Raw genomic sequence first — 18,600 nt, 5'->3', positions numbered from 1 at the left:
GTTTTTTGTTTGTTTGTTTTTTGTCGGTGGTGGTTTTTTGTTCAAGATTTGAGACTTGATTATAGGAAAAAGTTAAAACTGTATATGTAAACTGGAACAATAACTATAGATGGCTGAAGATTTAACATTGTTTGAAATTTTAACAAGTACTGTCAGTAAGGAAGAACACAGTTATTGCTATCTGGGGATTTAAAAATAAAACAAACCAACCTGAAGGCATAGACAGCACTGTTCCAATGGTGAAAGTTAAATGGATACAAAACATCATTCTGCCTACAATCAGTCCTTTTGCATTTGAACACTCTTCAAGTTATCTACAGCTTTCTCTTCCAGGCAACTATGACGACATTTACATGGAGATATGGATTTAAAGTGGCTAACTGTGGGACACACACAGCTTTTCAACTCTGGTAATTCTTTCTTGAGACGTTCCAGCTGCTCCACCTGGAATATATTGGGCTGTTCAGGATTCGAGTCATATATCCTGAATAAATGAGAAAAGAAAACACTGATCAGTATAATCTGACAGTTCACAGAAATGCAGACTAGATAAAGCAACTAGGGTTATCTCCCCACTGGAGTCAAATTAGGTATCAGCAAGTCTATATAAACAGTATGTTCAAGGTTAGCACCCTAAGTTTTGCTGCTCATCTTGCAATATAAAATGGTATTCCTTTTACACAATGGTTAATATTTCATTGGATACACAAAAAAGCTACCCACTGGCATTTACCTCACTTAGTCTCCTGAAAAATGTGATTTTAAAGATGGCACAAAGCAGTGAAGTAAGAGCAGAGTTCCAGGCTTCAAACTTAGAAGTGTAAGAAACTTCAGAGCCCTGAGATTATTTGAACAGACTGTGATACACTACTTGTACATAATACTGAATGGAGTTTATACTTACTGTTTCAAGAAGTATTTCATACACCCCCTCCCAGTTCAGAACCATTTTTCAAAATTACCATTATAATATTAGGTGAGGAGTGAAAAACAGAAAATCTGATCTTTATTCATACCTAATGCAAATTTAACTATCTACATGATTTTAAGTAGTATATCCTCTTTCCAATTTCACACATGTAAACAAAGCTGCAGGATCCGAATTGTCAGCATTGTACCAGATTGTCCAAATCCAAAACACATTTTGAGTTTGACAGTGTAGGCACTTGCAGGACCCGGCACTTGGCCTATTAAACCTCATGCAGTTGACCTCTTCCCATCGATCCACCCTTGTCCAGATCCCTCTGCAGAGCCCTCCTACCCTCCAGCAGATGAACACTCCCACCCAACTTGGTGTCATCTGCAAACTTACTGAGGGAGCACTCAATCCCCTCATCCAGGTCATCAATAAAAGATATTGAACAAGACCAGCCCCAGAACTGATCCCTGGGCAACACCACTTGTGACCAGACGCCAACTGGATTTAACACCATTCACCACAACTCTCTGGGCTCTGCCATCCAGCCAGTTCCTCACCCAGCCAAGAGTACCCCCGTGAAAGCCAAAAGCCACCAGTTTCTCCAGGAGAATGCTGTGGGAGACGCTGTCAAAGGCTTTCCTAAAGTCCAGGTAGACAACATCCACAGCCTTTCCTTCATCCACTAGGCGGGTCACCTGGTCATAGAAGGAGATCAGGTTGGGTCAAGCAGGACCTGCCTTTCAGGAACCCATGTTGGCTGGGCCTGAGCCCTTGGTTGTCCTGCACACACCCTGTGAGCGCCCTCGAGATGAACCACTCCATGATCTTCCCTGGTACCTAGGTCAGGCTGACAGACCTGTAATTCCCGGGATCCTCCTTCTGGCCTTTCTTATAGATGGGCGTCACATTGGCAAGCCTCCAGTCATCTGGGACCTCTCCTGTTAACCAGAAGTGCTGATAAATGATGGAGAGTGGCTTGGCAAGCTCCTCCACCAGCTCCCTCAGTGCTCTGGGGTGGATCCCATCAGGCCCCATAGACTTGTGGGTATCCAAGTGGCTTAGCAGGTTCTTAACTGTTTCCTCCTGGATTATGTGGGGGGGTTATTGTGCTCTCCATCTGTGTCTTCCAGCTCAGGGGGCTGAATACCCTGCGGATACCTGGTCTGGCTATTAAAGACCAGGGCAAAGACGGCATTAAGTACCTCAGCCTTATCCTCATTCTTGGTGACAACGTTTCCCCCCCCACCATGTACAGTAAGGGATGGAGATTCTCCTTGGCTCTCTCTGTTGTTAATATATTTGTAGAAGCATTTTTTGTTATCCTCTATGACCGTGGCCAGCTTGAGTTCTAGCTGGGCTTTTGCCTTTCTAATTTTGTCTCTGCTTGACCTAACGAGATCCTTGTACTCTTCTTGAGTTGCCTGCCCCTTCTGCCAAAGGTGATAAACTCTCCTCTTTTCCCTGAGTCCCAGCAAAATCTCCTCGCTCAGCCAGGCCAGTCACCTTCCCCACCAGCTCTTCTTATGGCACATGGGGACTGCCTGCTCCTGCGCCTTTAAGATCTCCTTCTTGAAGACTGTCCAGCCTTCCTGGACCCTTCTGCCCTTCAGGATGGTCTCCCACAGGACTCTCTTAACAAATGACCTGAACAGGCTGAAGTCTGCCCTCCGGAACTCCATGGTAGCAGTTTTGCTGACAAACATTTCCAATGTCACCATCAAAATAAGGAATAAACTCTCATCTCCCTGTTGTTCATTCTTCAACAGAACAATTAATTATAAGTATGTATGTACTAAAGTTCCTCCATTCAACTTCCTATTAATAAGCAAGCCCTGAAGATGACTAGGAAGCCTTTTGAATATTACTTTAAATTAGCACTTTCTACAAAAAGCTTTGCAGGACATTCCAGGGTTATGCAGTGGGCATAGAACTGATGTGCTTAGCTCCTATCAGGTGTTTTTGTGACCTCTGAAAACACATACATCCAGCAAGTATCAGTCACAGCTCTTTTTCTTTGCTAGTGCTTGGTCCAAAAACAAAGAGTCAGCAGCACCAAAATACCATTTTCATGCCAAAAAAGATTTTGTGAAGCTTTTGATTAAAACTTCTTGTTTGTCTTTACATCTCAAGGTAAACTTGAGTTTACTTTGCAATTCGTCAAATAGGAAAGACTCACACTGTCATTGCATAACATCTTAATTGAATCTTTGAGTAGATTAAATTATAAATCAACTATTACTAGTTAACTTCCCATATGTATGCCATGCTGTTATTTAGCAACTTTCAGTTTCAGGCAAATAAAATGGTGCACATTTAGACAGTCTTCTAGTTTTGAGAAGTGTTTTGAATGCTCTTGCCTTTATTGCCAGCTAAATTTGTGTTTTGGAAAGGTACTAATAATAGAGCACAGAGCTTTTGTCTGGAGTCTGAAAATACAACATGCAGCTATAAGGAACTGTAGTGTTTAGAGGAGACAAACAAACTGAAGATTCTCATGGAAAAGCTTTCCGCATAAATGTTTGAGGATTACTGATAGTATTTTCATGCAGCTGTGTGTATTGTTCAACAAACAGAACTCAGGTCATGTAAAGTGAATTAAAAAAAGATAATGGAAAATGCAAGTGTAAGTTAGCACCCACCCCCTCTCCACATTGGTATTTAATATATAGCCCACTGGTGTAAAAACATATGACTGCATTGTTCTTTAAGTTAAGTATATTCAAACACAAAAATACTTCCTGGACTGTTTACAAAGCTTATCCAGGAGAAAAATACCAGATAAATCACCCCACAAATCCCATTTTAAACTTAATTTTTGCCAATCCAGAGAATTCACTACAATAGGTTCAAGTTTCTTCTCTAAATAAAATCTAAACATCAAACTAATGAAGCATTTCAAATATGAGATTTAATTTTTGGTGTGAACAGAAGATACTCAGTCATACACTTGAAGTACTTTTCTGCATTAGGGCCCAAATAGAAGCCCAGAGGCAGAGGTGGCCCCTTTTCTGTAGGTTGCCATTTTAACACAGGTAGGTTGGATACTTTAGATGCTGAGATGAATACTAGTTGAATATAGGGAAAAAATCAGAATATTATCCCGGCAACTGCACTAGACCATCCATTTGGTTTAATGACTTTGGGTATGTGTAATAATCTGCAGCCCAAGTGGAGAAAGGACTGGATGGAGGCAGGGGGGAAAATCTTCTTTCCCCTTCCCCAGTGAGATCGTTCATTTTAATAGTGTTTGCATCCGTAAGCTTCACAGATTTAGTCTTTCAGTTTTTCTCCATGCAAAATAAAGTCAGACCCCCTACCTGCATTTTTTGTTGCCCGACACTTGGTATCAACAACTTTTGGTATTCAGGACACAGTTTTTCTGCCATCTTCGCAAGTGGCTACAATGTTTTGCTCAACTCTATGTGGATGATTAACGTTTGGAAAAAAATAACTTATAGAAATCATCTCTACCCAGATAGTTCATAATCTTTGAAATAATTACTGCATGCAATAACAATAACTCAGGACTGTATCCAAGCAACCTGAAATTTCTGTATTCACTTCATAGCTTATTCAGACAAACAACACTTAGGATGGTTTAAGTAGAGGTCTAGTAAACAGCAACACAAAACACCAGGCACAGAAATTTCTAATGATTATCTGGCTTTAAGTCCAGAGAACAAAAATTCTGCAGAAGCCATGAAAGAAGCACATCTTGATTCAGCCCTGGAAATACTCTGGAATTTGAAGATGCAGCCATAGCATAAACTGGCTTTACACTAATAAACAGATTACTGCAGTCCTTACTTTTTTTCCAGACAATGAAACAGACAATGAAACAGAAAACTCTCTCTGCTTGAGTTTTGCTTCACAGTGGTTTTGAATTTAGCTATTTCTAAACTTCAAACAGCACAGAATATAGATGTCTACACCATACCTATTTAAACTCTTGACAATTTAATTTTAATTTCATACTCTCAAATGATTTGAAAGACTGCCTCTTCATCCAGCAGCTCCAACTGTGAATGGAAACACTTGCTGCCAGGTTTTACATTTCGATATGCCATCCAGGACTGGCAGATACCACCTGCATTTCAAGATGTCCAGCTTGAGATATATGATGCAATTTTCAGGAAGTGTCATGTTCCTTCTAAGACGAAATTTAATTCTCTTCAGAGAATTAGTAGATTTTGAAAAATTAGGAATTGTAAAGGAACATTCCAGTATTTGTTTTGGCCTACAGAATAAAGGTCAACTATGTTCAGAAATTAGAGTTAATGAGCCTGCAACAATTATACTGAAACAAGATAATTGTTTGCTACTCAAGCAGTTTGTAACTTGAAAAAGAAAGAAAAAATGCACTACTGAACTACTGTTTTTTAAATAGCTCTGGAATTAATATTAATTTGGGGGTTCCTCTCAATATAGTGAAAAAATGCCAACAAGGTGGAAGAGATACAGGGGCAGGTGGTGAGAAGAGATGAATACTATTAAGAATCTAGATGGTCTAAATAATGCAGAAAGGTTCAAAATTTTTTGTTCAGTTAAATCAACAGAGGAATTCATCCTATAAGCAATTCTAATGACTTGGTTAGTCATCAAAAGGTGAGGTAAAAGGTGTTCTGCTATCATATTGCAACTTAAAACACACTAAACAGTACAAAAGAGAACATAAGATGACACGTAGTAGACTTGCAGCCTTCACATAAATGCAACATTATTTAAGTAGTCTTGAGCAATTAAGTATCTAAAGTAATAAAAGTAACATGAAGTCAGAAATAAGGCTGTTGCCTGCTTTACTATTTTACCATAGTACTGCATATCTATTGCATCAAGAGTAATTAAGAACTCTAGAAGACTGGATTAGTAGGCATCAGATGAAAAAACATTTCATAAAAGCACTTTATGCAGTAGTATTTGATTAAACACCCCACCTGTCTATAGGCCAACAATTTATCACTTCAAGCCATGCATACCATACGATCAATTTTGTAACAAACCTATGACTGCACACTAAAGAGTCAGAGTGCCATTTCATCTGCACACTAGTCCAGAGAGAGTTTTCATCTACTAAAGGGGACTCCATCTTGAGTTGTAGTAGAGGCACAACATGTAGCACTCCTGTAGCAGGGAAGAGGACTTATGGTTCAATGACTTCAGTCTGAAGCCGATCTCCAATGTAAAAATCTTGTTATTCCTTTTCACCACCAAGGAAAAGGAGGAGACATTTTATACAGTACAAGAAGAGAGACCTTGGGCAAACCAGAGATGCAGTGGACCCACCACTCTGGAAGGACTCTCAATAGTCAAGAATAGATTGAAGGGAGTTAGTAATTTTTTACACTGGAAACTGAGAACTCCAAGAGCAAACAAATTTCATTTCTTGCCTCTAGATATGTTAACCTGACTCTCAGTTTTCACTTTATAAAACAGAGTCCTGGACAATTACTTTATTTCCCCCCCTTTATTTTTTCAGGCAAAGCAATGCCCTTGCTAAAGCAAAAGGTTTGAAAGGCATTTGTAACACTTCAGTTACACTTAATGCTTTACCAATTACATATTCTTCATAATCTATCAGAAATTCTAATTTAATACAGCTTCCAAAATTAATCATCATCTTGTAATAATGGATTTCATTTCTTTTGTCGTAAGAGCTAAAATGTTTGGGTTGTCTAAGAAACTAAATAACACTTTTGTTCAAAGATCTACCACAGTATTCTGATGTCCACCTGAATTATGTGGCTATAATTACTTTAAGTGACTAATTTGGCGGTTTGCCCTGGGATCACTCCAAATTAATTTAAATAGGAAAAATGGTGAATTCACAGCTTTGAAACACAATAGAATGTTCGCAAAAAATTAAGTTAAAATCATTCATTTAAGTTGTGTTAACTATTTCCATAACTAAATGTAGAAAGCTGAAGATTTCAGCCAAACAGTTCAATAACATTGTCCTCACCATGTCGTGTACAAAGTTTAAGAGTAACTGTCAGGAATGTTAGTAGCATGTTAAATGTGCATGCCATGCACTAGTTCTTTAAAGAATCAAATTATATTTACGTTAACCTCAGGAGAAGCACAAGTTATTTTGCCTCATATATACAGCTGAAACAATAGGAATTAGTGCTAGTCTTGTTTTTGAATTGGGGTTATAGGCTTGTTGCATTTATAGCACCAAAGTAAGATGTTCTGCACCAATGCAAAATTTCACAAGAAAACAGGATACAATAATTTCTCAGCTCAATTATTATTATTTTTAAAACACAGTGAAGTACCTGTCATATATTAGCCCATGAACACCATATTCTCTCAGCTTCTTCCTGTTATCTGGGTCATTTGCATCATCACCCCATGAGAAAATTACTAGACCTTTAGATTTGGCCCTTTTAATAAACGATGGATTCCTCAGCAGGTCTTCAGAGTGCACATTAATTCCCTGAAATACAAAATACTTCAATTAAAATCCATGTTTCTGAAAAACTCTCACATTAGGTTATTTTGTATCCTTTGACACGTTCAGCTCCTTACAATTTCATATGTAACAATAAAAAATAATTTATTACAATTAAAGAGTTTAGGGATAGCACTATTTTTTAAACAATGTATTATACAGACATTGAAACAACAGATATTATTTTGTCAGGTACTAAATGTTAATGTATTTCTTCTGTGATGTGTTTGTAATTTTAAGCATTAGTGTCAAAAATTATGGATTTACAAAAAGTAGTAATCATTTAGTTTAATTTTACTGCAGACTAATACCAGAACTTGTCAGCTTACCAGCAAGTTTTCAAACTGTGCAAAAGTAATGGCAATTGGAGTTGTACGAGATCTAAGATCCATAAGTTCTGGATAGAGTTTAGATTCTCCTTGGGTGAGAAATAACACAGGATACTTGTTTTGTTTATGCCGAACCCTGTTACAAAAAAAAAAAAATAGCATATGTGTTAAAAAGCAGGGAAATTCAATCTTACTCTTTGAGGAGGATTACGCCCTTTACTGCATGTTCTTCTAACTCAGCTGGTACAAGAAGGTACTACAGTTTAGTATTAAACTATGTAGACAAACTGTTCTGTCTGTTAGTTTTACCACTAATTAGAGATTAATATACACAGTTTAGGGAAGCTAGACTTTAAGTTGAACTCAGATACACATCCTCAAAATATTTATACAAAATCCTTGAAGACTGTCCAATTCTGTAATTTTCTTCTAAAATGCACATTAGAGTAAGATGAACATTAATGATAAGAGTTCATAAACATTGTTTAATATACAATACCTAACCTTAGTAACATGTTTTTCAAGTCTGCTATCAGAAAGGTGATATGAAATGACAACAGATGGAAGCAGAGTTTTGGGATTAGCATATTACATACTCTTTTACACTGGTTCCTTAGCCCTTTTATCAGTACCTTGACTTGCTTTTCTCCTGCCCATTTACCCTTCAGTCGTATTTCATCAGTGTAGTCTTTCATCAAATGACATTTCCATAAAGTCGTTCATTAACAGTGCTAAACCACTTATTTTTACAAAGCACTACAGCATATGGAAAAGCTGTACATGAGCCAGTAGTGCGCACTTGCAGCCCAGAAGGCCAACAGCATCCTGGGCTGCACGCAAAGCAGCATGGCCAGCAGGTCGAGGGAGGTGATTCTGCCCCTCTACTCCGCTCTGGTGAGACCCCACTTGGAGTCCTGCATCCAGCTCTGGAGCCCTCAGCACAGGACAGACATGGAGCTGTTGGAGCGGGTCCAGAGGAGGGCCACCAAAATGGTCAGAGGGATGGAACACCTCTCCTCTGAGGACAGGCTGAGAGAGTTGGGGTTGTTCAGCCTGGAGAAGAGAAGGCTTCAGGGAGACCTTCTTGCAGCCTTCCAGTACTTAAAGGGGGCTTAGGAGAAAAATGGGGACAGACTTTGTAGCAGGGCCAGTTGCGATAAGACAAGGGGTAACGGTTTTAAACTGAAGGAGGGTAGATTCAGACTAGATCTAAGGATGAAATTTTTCACAGTGAGGGTGGTGAAACACTGTCACAGGTTGCCCAGAGAGGTGGTAGATGCCCCGTTCCTGGAAACACTCAAGGTCAGGTTGGACAGGGCTCTGAGCACCCTGATGTAGTGGAAGATATCCCTGCTCATTGCAGGAGGGTTGGAGTAGATGACCTTAAAAGGTCCCTCCCAACCCAAACTAGTCTATGATTCTATATTGTCAGTTCATATCCATCCCAACTGTTTGTTCCCCAGTTCAACACCTCTCCTCTGGTCCAATACCTTCAATATGACATTCCATAAAAGGAAAACAAACCGCTTAAAAAAAAACAACAGGTAATTCAATTTCCATCCTTTCAAAAGGCAGATAAAATGGAAAAATTGTAATAAAATTAACATTGTTAGTAAATTATGCTTGCATACCCCTTAAATATGACTGAAAAAAGACTTTGTGATACCAGAAGAAATCTTGACTTTTTGTTGTGGCAAGAAAGCCTGAAGCATTCAGGAGGGCACTTCACAAAAATATTTACTTTGACTTTGTTCTCCTGTTTTTCTCTGGCACAGCTCAGATGGCGACGTGGTCTAATTTCTCATTTAAATTCCCAAACTGAAATTCAATGTTGGCACCCTAAGTTTAGGTCTAATCAAAACGTGTGTTATTAGGTTGGGTATTCTTACGTCCAAAGTAAATTTTACAGGGGAAAAAAAACAAAAGGAAGAAAATACATTGTACATCTTTTCTTAACTTACATTGTACAAATATCTGCATTAAAAGAAGAAAATACAATCCTTCTCCTTCCAGCATTCATCAAAACGGTTTTTAGAATAATATCTAGAAAGAGGTTCATATCAAAGTAAGTTGACAAGTTGCCATCCCACTGTCCATCCTAGAAGAAGAAGGGACAAATTTCAGCCATTTAAGTTAATGCTTACTAAAATTATTTTAACAAGCAATGGTCTCTCATTCAAACTGAGCAAAATGAGAATTCAGTTTGTAAGTTAACAGAATGCTAGTTACAGCTTTACAGGACTGTCAGTCTGTGAGGTGCTGCTGAATTCTAACAGCAATAAGAGTCACTAGAAAATTCACCGTCTTCCCATCCAAGGAGAGAGTTTCCATGAAGCTTTTTCTCATTTTGAAAACACAAAGGAATTCCATGAAAGATCACTAAAAACTATTACAGATATTTTGTATTGCTATTTCTAAATATAAAAATGCAACAAGAAGATTTGTTGAAATAAATGAGGGATCCTTTGTCATTAAGAATAGCAGGTACCAGTCTTTCTGAAGTTGACCCGTCTCTGCAAGCATTAGCATGTCTCCATTTACACAGATTTCCACCTACTACTCTTCTTAGTTCCTTTCTCCCACTCCAGGCTTCCAGTCCTAGCCTTGACAACCATTTCTTTCTAGACCGAGCACTAAGCAGTCCAGATGAGTCTGCAGTACTGCTGGCCAGAAGGAAACAGTTGCTTGTATTACCGCACCATGTTGTAGCTGCTCCCGCACCAGGACAGGGAGTTTGAGTTTCTTGTCACCTTTCCCATGTAGAGCATGCCTAAACTGTTGTGATCCACTGACTTTAAAAAGGGTCTTCTATTAAAAGCAGTCTGAGTTGCATTATGAACTCAAACCTATAAATACTTCCTATTGTTTTAAGAGTTCATTTGCTAGAGCAGTGCTATTATACACCCAGTTTTAAAGATAGTGGGTTATAATAAAACAGAAGGGTCGCATAAAAAAAACCAAGCAAAATTATACCTTTGTTGGTTTGTAGCTCATAAATTGACATGTCAAATTACAAGCTTTAGTCATGACAACTGCAAAGTATAAAAGTAAATCACATGTGCATTTACTTACCCTTTGCTGGCAGATCCATTTTATTTCTATGTTGAATCCAACATCTTCAGAAACAGACTCCAAGACCTGGGAAAAAAAAAAAAAAAAAAAAAAAATCAATATGAAGAGACTCCACAGCAAAGGAGGACAACTAAGCACGACGAGGGTAATTACTGGGAGAATACATTGGAATTTAATGCCAATGGTCTAACAGCAGAATAAAAAAAACCCCTAGGTTTTTAACATTTAACACAAGTATATACCTTTTTCTACTTCAGTTTCAAGTTAGGAAATACATTAAAAAAATGGATAAAATCTTAAGGATGAAATTTTGACAAGGTTCAGATGCAAGTCAATTCACCTTAACATGTGTGAGAAATGCCCCATTTATACTCACTCCTAAAGAAGACAGGTCTTCTACTTCCCCAGAACGTTTTTTTTTGAATGCAAAAAGTATCTTATGTAACATATGGTCCCGAGCATGAAATCCACAAGTTTGCCATTACCACGATAAGAGCAAAAGTATGTGAAATTGTTGTAAGGAATTCATTATAAGGTGACTTCAAATCAAAAGGCAAAGCTAACAGCTAATGAAATTAAGGAAATGATGGTAGATGATTCTTTAACCCTATAAAGATGACAGGTATAGAAGAGAGTAGGAAGAAAATTAAATTCAGGGTATCAAAATAGGTAGCGGAATTGAACCTCAGTAGTTCAGTCTATTACACAAAGTTCTTTATTTTTTCACAGTCTAATCAGATTGCTGCATAACTATAGAAAATACAGTGGGGTATATGACCTGTAACTGATGGATATTTTATACATGCTCTGACATAAGCCTATAAATAACTGGATACGAATCATCCCCATAATCCAAATAAAAAGCAGTATTATTGTATAAAACAAGTCCCTAAAAGGCATGTTAATGAGCAGTCCAGGCGTTAGGAAAAACAGTAAGGGCAAAAAATAGTAGTTCTAGGGGAAAAAAAAAACACCACTGAATGGTATCAAATTGTATTTGGTCAACAATTGTTAGTTGTTTCTGTGAAAAATATGCCAACATAAAGCCCACAGTTGGCAAACAGTCGTAAACGGGAACATACTAGAAATTCACTTAACATTTCTCTGTGTCTGGCTCTGCTACCTGGCCAAGAGTATGTAAAGAACTGCCAAAGGTCAGGTTGGTTGTTTTTTTAAGTTAGCAAACAATTATCAATACATTAAAATGCAATGGCCAGATGTTAACCAGCTGTAAAACTGAGTGTATTCTGAGCTATACAACTTGGGTTCATGAACTAAGAAGCTTGAAAGATATGCAAACTATTACTTTTAAGTACTGAAAAGGCTCCAGTGGCCAATAATAAAGCTTATATTCTAAGTTCCAGCATTGACATCAGAGGCCTAACACCAAGAATTAATATCCCTTGCAATGTGTGCAAAGCTGAAAGAAAAATGCATGTTTTCATGTTCCACAATCTTATCTATTGCTCTATATTCACTGCTCACTCTCTGCAGAGATGGAAATGGCTGAGTCTCAAAAGCAGCATTTTCTTCCTCTTTAAAAGATGCTGAAAATAAATAGAAAATATTGAATCAAAACAAATAGCAGCACTGTTAATCCTAGCTGGACTAGACTGGTTCAAAATCAGAAGGTCTTTAAGAGCAAAGAATGGCATTAGGTCTATCTTTTGATTACCTAAGCCTTCCCTCTAACACTGACATACTCCAATGACAGTGTTGGCAATTTCTGTTCTGCCAGTGGGAAATTTTTTTGACTCCCATTAAAAGCCTTGCCAGAGTATTTATCAGAAGCAGCTTCTCCCATCCCTCACTGTATCACACCCAGTAGAAGCAGCTTTGCCTGTCAAGTCTTGTTATTATTTTACCTTTTCCCAGACAGGTAGGATGTGTGAGATCTTTGCCTGATTTTGCTGTCCCTACAAAGGGGATGAATTAAGGCCAAAAATTGACAGCACTAATAAAGACACCCTACTGCAGTTACTGAAGTTCTTGTTAGCAATTCTGAAGAGCTGCCAAGAATGTACAGCTAGAGAAGCATAAGATGGAAACAGTGGCAATTTTGTTACCAGTATTCATAAATATCTCTATATATACATTCGTCTTCTATCCTCCTGTCCACTCTTCCCAAGGGACTAACACCCATCCAGGCATTTACTTCTCAGCAAAGACCTCTACAGCATGCACAAAATTAACGTAACTACCTAAGCATTTAGAAATGCTCAGGAAGAAGCCAAATGTGATTAGAACAAGTGACTGCAACCACAGAATAGATAAAATGACATGGTAATAAATAAATCTCAAGACTCTTGCAAATTAGTACATACCATTGTGATCTTTTACTTTCAGGGCAGTCACATGAGCCAGCTGAAGAGCGTAAGAAGAGTAAATTAATAAACACTCCACCCATACAGATCTTAATGTAACTTAAAATGTAAAATAACTCATTTTCCTTATAAATTGTTTTTAAGTTCAGAAGTCCACTATAAACACAGTTTTAGTAATCTGTAAAAGAATATAGAAAATCCTATATATATTACAATTTTCTTTCAAACTTCAAAGATTCCAAGGAAAGCTCAAAAACAAACTGAATGTGTTTTCACTAAAAATGCAGAGAACACATTCATGGGTAGAAGCACACATAATGTAATTTAACATTAAAGTGTGAAAAAGTCTGAACATTAAACTCTCCTCTGTCAGTTGTTAGATTCCACGTTTCCAGTCAAAGAGGGTTGACAGCGGTTTTATAATGTAGTCACATACTGAGATAGAATCGGGCCAGGCATAGGGTTAACTCCCTCCCTCCATTCAAATTCTCTCTCCAGAAGGAGGAGGAGACCAAGTAATTGCAAGGAAAAAGAAACATATAGTTCTTGGTCCAGCCAGGTGCTTCCTTGTCTGGGGATGGTTATCCCAGCTAGGTCTTCAGTGGCCCAGTCTCATCCCTGACCCCCCCTTTTATGTAGGTAAGGTATTTCTGTTTGGAAGATAAAGTGATACCCAATTAAATGAAAACAATCAATTAGTTCTAGCCTGTTTGTCCAATCCGTATCACTGAATCATGGACCCTTCTATACTTCCACAGGCACCTCCAAAGAGGAGGTCAACATAATCCAGATCTCCCTTATTAACGGGGAAACATTTAAAAATTAGACTGACTTTGTAATGGATATCTTTCTTCTTCAACAAAGGCTCTAAAGCATTGTCTTTAAATGAACCCTGCTGCCACTTTCAGCCTTTCTTATTTTTTAAGAATTATCAGTGTTAGCATTGATTGATATGAATCTGTACAAGTTGTCAGACCATCTTTCTAGAACATACAAGTAATAAAATTTATTCAAGCTGCAGTGATGGTGCAGAAGTACTATTCTTGGAATTAGCTACTGGTTTTACTTCTACAATTTTTAAAGCTTGTGCTCTCCCACACTACCTATAGTTACTCTAAAAATCTGAGCTTTACACACAATTTGAAATCCTAGACGTAGCATATCATCATAGCCAAAGTAACAATACCTTCAATAACTGCAGCTGATCAAATGTGAGTTCTTTGACTGCAATCTCAAACAGTTCCACAGGCTCCGTATCCAGTTTCTTTGAAAAGAAATAATACATAATGAAGCATCATTGAAAAGTACAAGAAACCCCACATGCTTTTAATGTGTTAACATTTAAGGCAACGGATTTTTTTTTTTGTCTTTTGATAAAGATACAAGTGATATCTTCTTATAATATGAGTAAGATGATCAGTTTTCAAGAGACAACAGACACTCAGAAGCATAAAAGAGGTGTCAATTTGAAAAAACAGGATTTGGTCTCTCATGTAAGTTAGAGGCTTCAATGTTCTTTCTTCAGAAAAATTAAGCACATTTATTCTGTAAAAACTTGATCAGTTAATTATTCAGGAAAAAAGTTCGCAAGTAAATAAATGCATTAAAAGATGCTTCAAGGCAGTTCAGTTTATTATTGTCTATCCAATGTCTCAGAAACTAGTAAAAAAAAAAAAAAAGGACAAGTGTCCTGGTAAAACAAACACCTCACCCCCCAAACAAAGTTCTAGTATTGAAAAAATTCTGTCAACCCATTTTTCTTTTCACTAAAGAAATTTTTACTCAACAAGACAGTATTGATTGAATATACACTGAATATGCATTTTCCCTTAGTCAAAGTTCCATTTCCATAACTGTTCAACAACCAAACTTGTTATAAATTGCAATTCAGCAAGGGGTGTGAGGGTTTGATGACACAGACTTAGTACTAAGAGGAAAGAGAGAACGTATCTTGCAGTCTGCCCTGCCATGCTATCTTTGTTTTCACTGCCAGAACTAGAAAGGAAGAAAATTAGAACAGAACAGAGTCCAACCTCTTTGCACTGCTGCTGAAAGGAAGTATTCTGGCCTCAATGGAGAACGTGCAACAGCCAAGATGGAAAAGCATCTCGGTGGTTTTCCAAGTCACCAGTCCTTATGCCTATGGTTCTCTTGTTATTAAGGAGTGTAATGTTACTTTACTCTGTGAAAGCATTCAACTGTTATGCTTCATAAAACTTGGGTATTTAAGAGGTATTGTGATAGTCTGTTCAGAGCACCTTTTAAACAATGCTTATCTGTAAGTACAAGTAACTGTACTGCTTCTTATGTTACAGTACTCTTGACACTTACAAAAACAGCAGAAAAGAGGGGTTTTTTTGATTAAAAAAGAAGGAACAAATGCAACCTCATGAGGTAAGCAAGGAAAGGAATAGGACACTTGCTTTCAAGCGTCGTTTTCCTTCTCACTCCTAGAACCTCTGTCTTAACTCCTATCCTTTTGTCCCACCAAGCAATCCAAAAGCAGTTCTTCAGCCTCACTTACTGTCCCAACAAGACATGAAGTATATGGTTTACCTCACAGTTAAAAGGACAGAGTAAAATGCAGAAGTGAAGAAGGATTAAAGAAAGTGTTAGAAAAACTAATTGAAGCAGAGCCATTTCTGGCTAATCCAATTGCTCAGAAACTCCCTAAATGAAAGGGAAGATCTTGGTTTCTTTTCCTTTTCTGCTTTCCATATACTGGCCACTACTGGGCTACCAAACAAGATAGACTTTGGTTTGACCTAAAGAGCATTTGTGAGTAACTGCTTAAGACACATATATATTTAAGTATCAGCCGGAGTGAAAAGTCATGCCAAGAATCACGCTAACTTTCCCTCAAAAAAGACACAACCAAACAGTCTTACTCTGACAGTCCAGAGCCCTAGAGGTGCTACTGAAGACAGTGGAGTTGCCTGCCTTTTTTTTTTTCTCCAAATAAGTTAAAAAACCTAAATAGCTACAACGTATGCTTGAAGAGTCTGAAACCATGCACCTGAAATGCTGTTGCTATAACATCAAAAGAACTCAATTTCCCTGCTGTGCTTTATGCACAGAGTAACACTGTATATTTATTCCCATTCCATCCCTTCGTTCCCAATAATTGTTTCTATGAAAGCTTGGCATTTTAGTTTCTGGAATGGTCTAAAGATAAAATACAGCTATCATCATCATCTTTACCTTTTTCATGGCCATGCAACATGTGAGATCATGGTATACAATAGGCACATGATCTTTAGAAAGGTGTACATCAAATTCGACATATGCTGCTCCCTACAGAAAATTGAAAAATACACAGAACAACAAAAAAAACCATTAACTATTTATGCTCAAGGACTATATAACAGCGGTCAAGTTGCCAAATATTCACAGATCCAGGAAATCAACCAGAAGTTGAATGCAGCTGACTTACCAGTTAAGTCATATTCAACAAAGGATTAGAAATTTAAAAAGTCATATAGGGAGATATTTTAATTACCATAATACAGCTCTGATGAGATATATCTTGCTTAATCTTGTAAATCCTCTAGTAACATTCAAGTATTGTAAACTTGATTTCAGAGAAAGGCTAAGATGTTTTTAAACACAGATGCCTTCATGGTACCCTTCCTCCCTCCTCCCCACCAAGAGGCAAGTGATTGCTACAAATTGGCAATGCTTCTGGTGTCACTAGTGAACAACACAGCAGTAGTGTGTTATAACATGTGCAAGAGCAGAAATAGCTATGTCCAGTATTCGCCTATCCTTTTCAACTGCATGTTATTTCCTGTTAAGCTTAAAAAGGAAGGTGAAGGGGGGGGGGAATCAAACAAGAGCCCTCCATACATTCTTTTTTAAAAGAGGGAGGGCTAGAAAGAGATAGAGAAACGCACAGAAACTTTTTTTTTTTTAACTTATTTTGACTTTCTGTAAGCCATTCCCTTGAAAGGCCTCCAAGTATTCTTCATCAAATTCATCAAATTATCATCCTGACTCTCATACTCTTTTTCAATGAGTACAGAAAGAAATAGGACAGGCTTTTTTCAGCTCTTTTCTCAGCAGAAATATTTTTAAATTGGTGGCTTTCAGCCTCTTCAATCTGCAAACAGTTAACTACTTTTCTGGTGATGCTGCTAATGACTTCACAGTAAATTTCTGCCTCAATGCATATTTCTTGTGGGTTTTTTAAAAGCAAGTTAAGCAGCAGGTGATGTCATAGCAGCATCTTTACATAACTGTAACCACAACTCTTCACTGTGAAAACAGGAGCTAGACAAGGAACCTCTGAACATGCTTCTAACTCCAGCTACTCTGCTGCAGTGTCTCACTAGATTGTCCAGATCAATCTTATCACAGATCACTTCAGCGACCGAGGTTATTGGAAGGAATAAGAGTGACTCCCTGAATCACCGAATTTAAGCACCTGAAGCTAGTATCTCCCAAACTGAGAGTCTCATTTTAGGATTCAAGGTTTTCATTGTAGCAAGCACTGAAACAAGTAATTGTTTTATTCTACAAGCTCAGCTCCCAAATCTGATTTTTGGACACCAATTTTAGGTACTGACCAGTTCCTGAGCAAAACCTTTGCCACTTGAGAGTATGCTGACAGACTCTACCTGAGCCAAAATTTTCTTCATTTGTTCAAAATTAATCTCAACCCTGCAGAGACACAGGGTTGGAATAAAGTTTTACCTGTATTAGAACACCACCAGAACCCATTAGATGGAAGCGGTTTCGGTTCTTTTCTGAGGAAGTTGAGAATGAGAGTTTAATCTAGCTATTACTACCCTTCCTCTCTCTTGGGGAAAATCCATGGTGATTTCATGCAATTTTATAACAGTGCAATTACCATTCATTACATTGAATCATTGAAGTTAAGCACACAAGCCAAGCAATTTTCAACTATACAGGCACTATGTCCGTGCAAACGCGCATACGTACATGACTAGCAGCATTCCTCAGAGAGGCAATAGTGTTCTCTTGAACTTTAGCAAGTCTGAAATAACAGCAAAGGAAGAAGGTTTTGTTAGATGCAACATGGCACAGAAATACATTGAAACAACAGAAATACAAATCATAAGTCTTTGTTTTACAGAACATCCACGTTTGATATTAAGTGACTTAAATGATTATGGGTTGTAGTTTTTTATTGTAAACAGTCCACTTCCTCAACTGATGACAGTGAAACTAAACATACACCTGGCCCCCAATTAAAATGCAAATGAACTTACTTAGCTGTTGTTGTAGAATTTCCTGCTCCCCTATGTCCAACATCTAGAGTCGTTCTTGGTTTCCAATATTTTGCATATGAAGCCTTCATATCACAAGTGTATCCCTGGATCGGCTTAATAATTATGTAGTCCACTACAAGAAAAATAACAAATGTTTCACATGTCAATAGATAATGCATGACTTCCAGTAAAGTTATCCACATATGTTTGCATCAACTTTACCTCTAACTTTTCCAATTGTCTTCCTTGGATTTCTGCTCATAATCGCAAGTGT

At 37.8% G+C, this 18,600-nt stretch overlaps 1 protein-coding gene across 1 annotated transcript in view; it reads right to left on the bottom strand.

The window, feature by feature from the left end:
- Positions 1–259: 259 nt before the first annotated feature.
- GPCPD1 (glycerophosphocholine phosphodiesterase GDE1 homolog (S. cerevisiae)) overlaps positions 260–18,600 on the bottom strand; it is a 36,812-nt gene continuing 18,471 nt past the window's right edge. The window contains 12 exon segments of the mRNA XM_010283613.1: positions 260–484; positions 7,195–7,355; positions 7,700–7,835; positions 9,661–9,797; positions 10,772–10,837; positions 12,257–12,318; positions 13,096–13,135; positions 14,282–14,359; positions 16,297–16,389; positions 18,037–18,091; positions 18,327–18,459; positions 18,549–18,600. The exon segment at positions 18,549–18,600 is cut by the window's right edge and continues 30 nt beyond it. Of these exon segments, the coding sequence (XP_010281915.1) occupies positions 280–484; positions 7,195–7,355; positions 7,700–7,835; positions 9,661–9,797; positions 10,772–10,837; positions 12,257–12,318; positions 13,096–13,135; positions 14,282–14,359; positions 16,297–16,389; positions 18,037–18,091; positions 18,327–18,459; positions 18,549–18,600 (1,218 nt within the window). The 3' untranslated portion in view covers positions 260–279.

This window comes from Phaethon lepturus, unplaced genomic scaffold (assembly GCF_000687285.1).
Source record: "Phaethon lepturus isolate BGI_N335 unplaced genomic scaffold, ASM68728v1 scaffold3783, whole genome shotgun sequence".
NCBI lineage: Eukaryota > Metazoa > Chordata > Aves > Phaethontiformes > Phaethontidae > Phaethon > Phaethon lepturus.
This window is presented reverse-complemented; position numbering and strand designations above follow the sequence as displayed.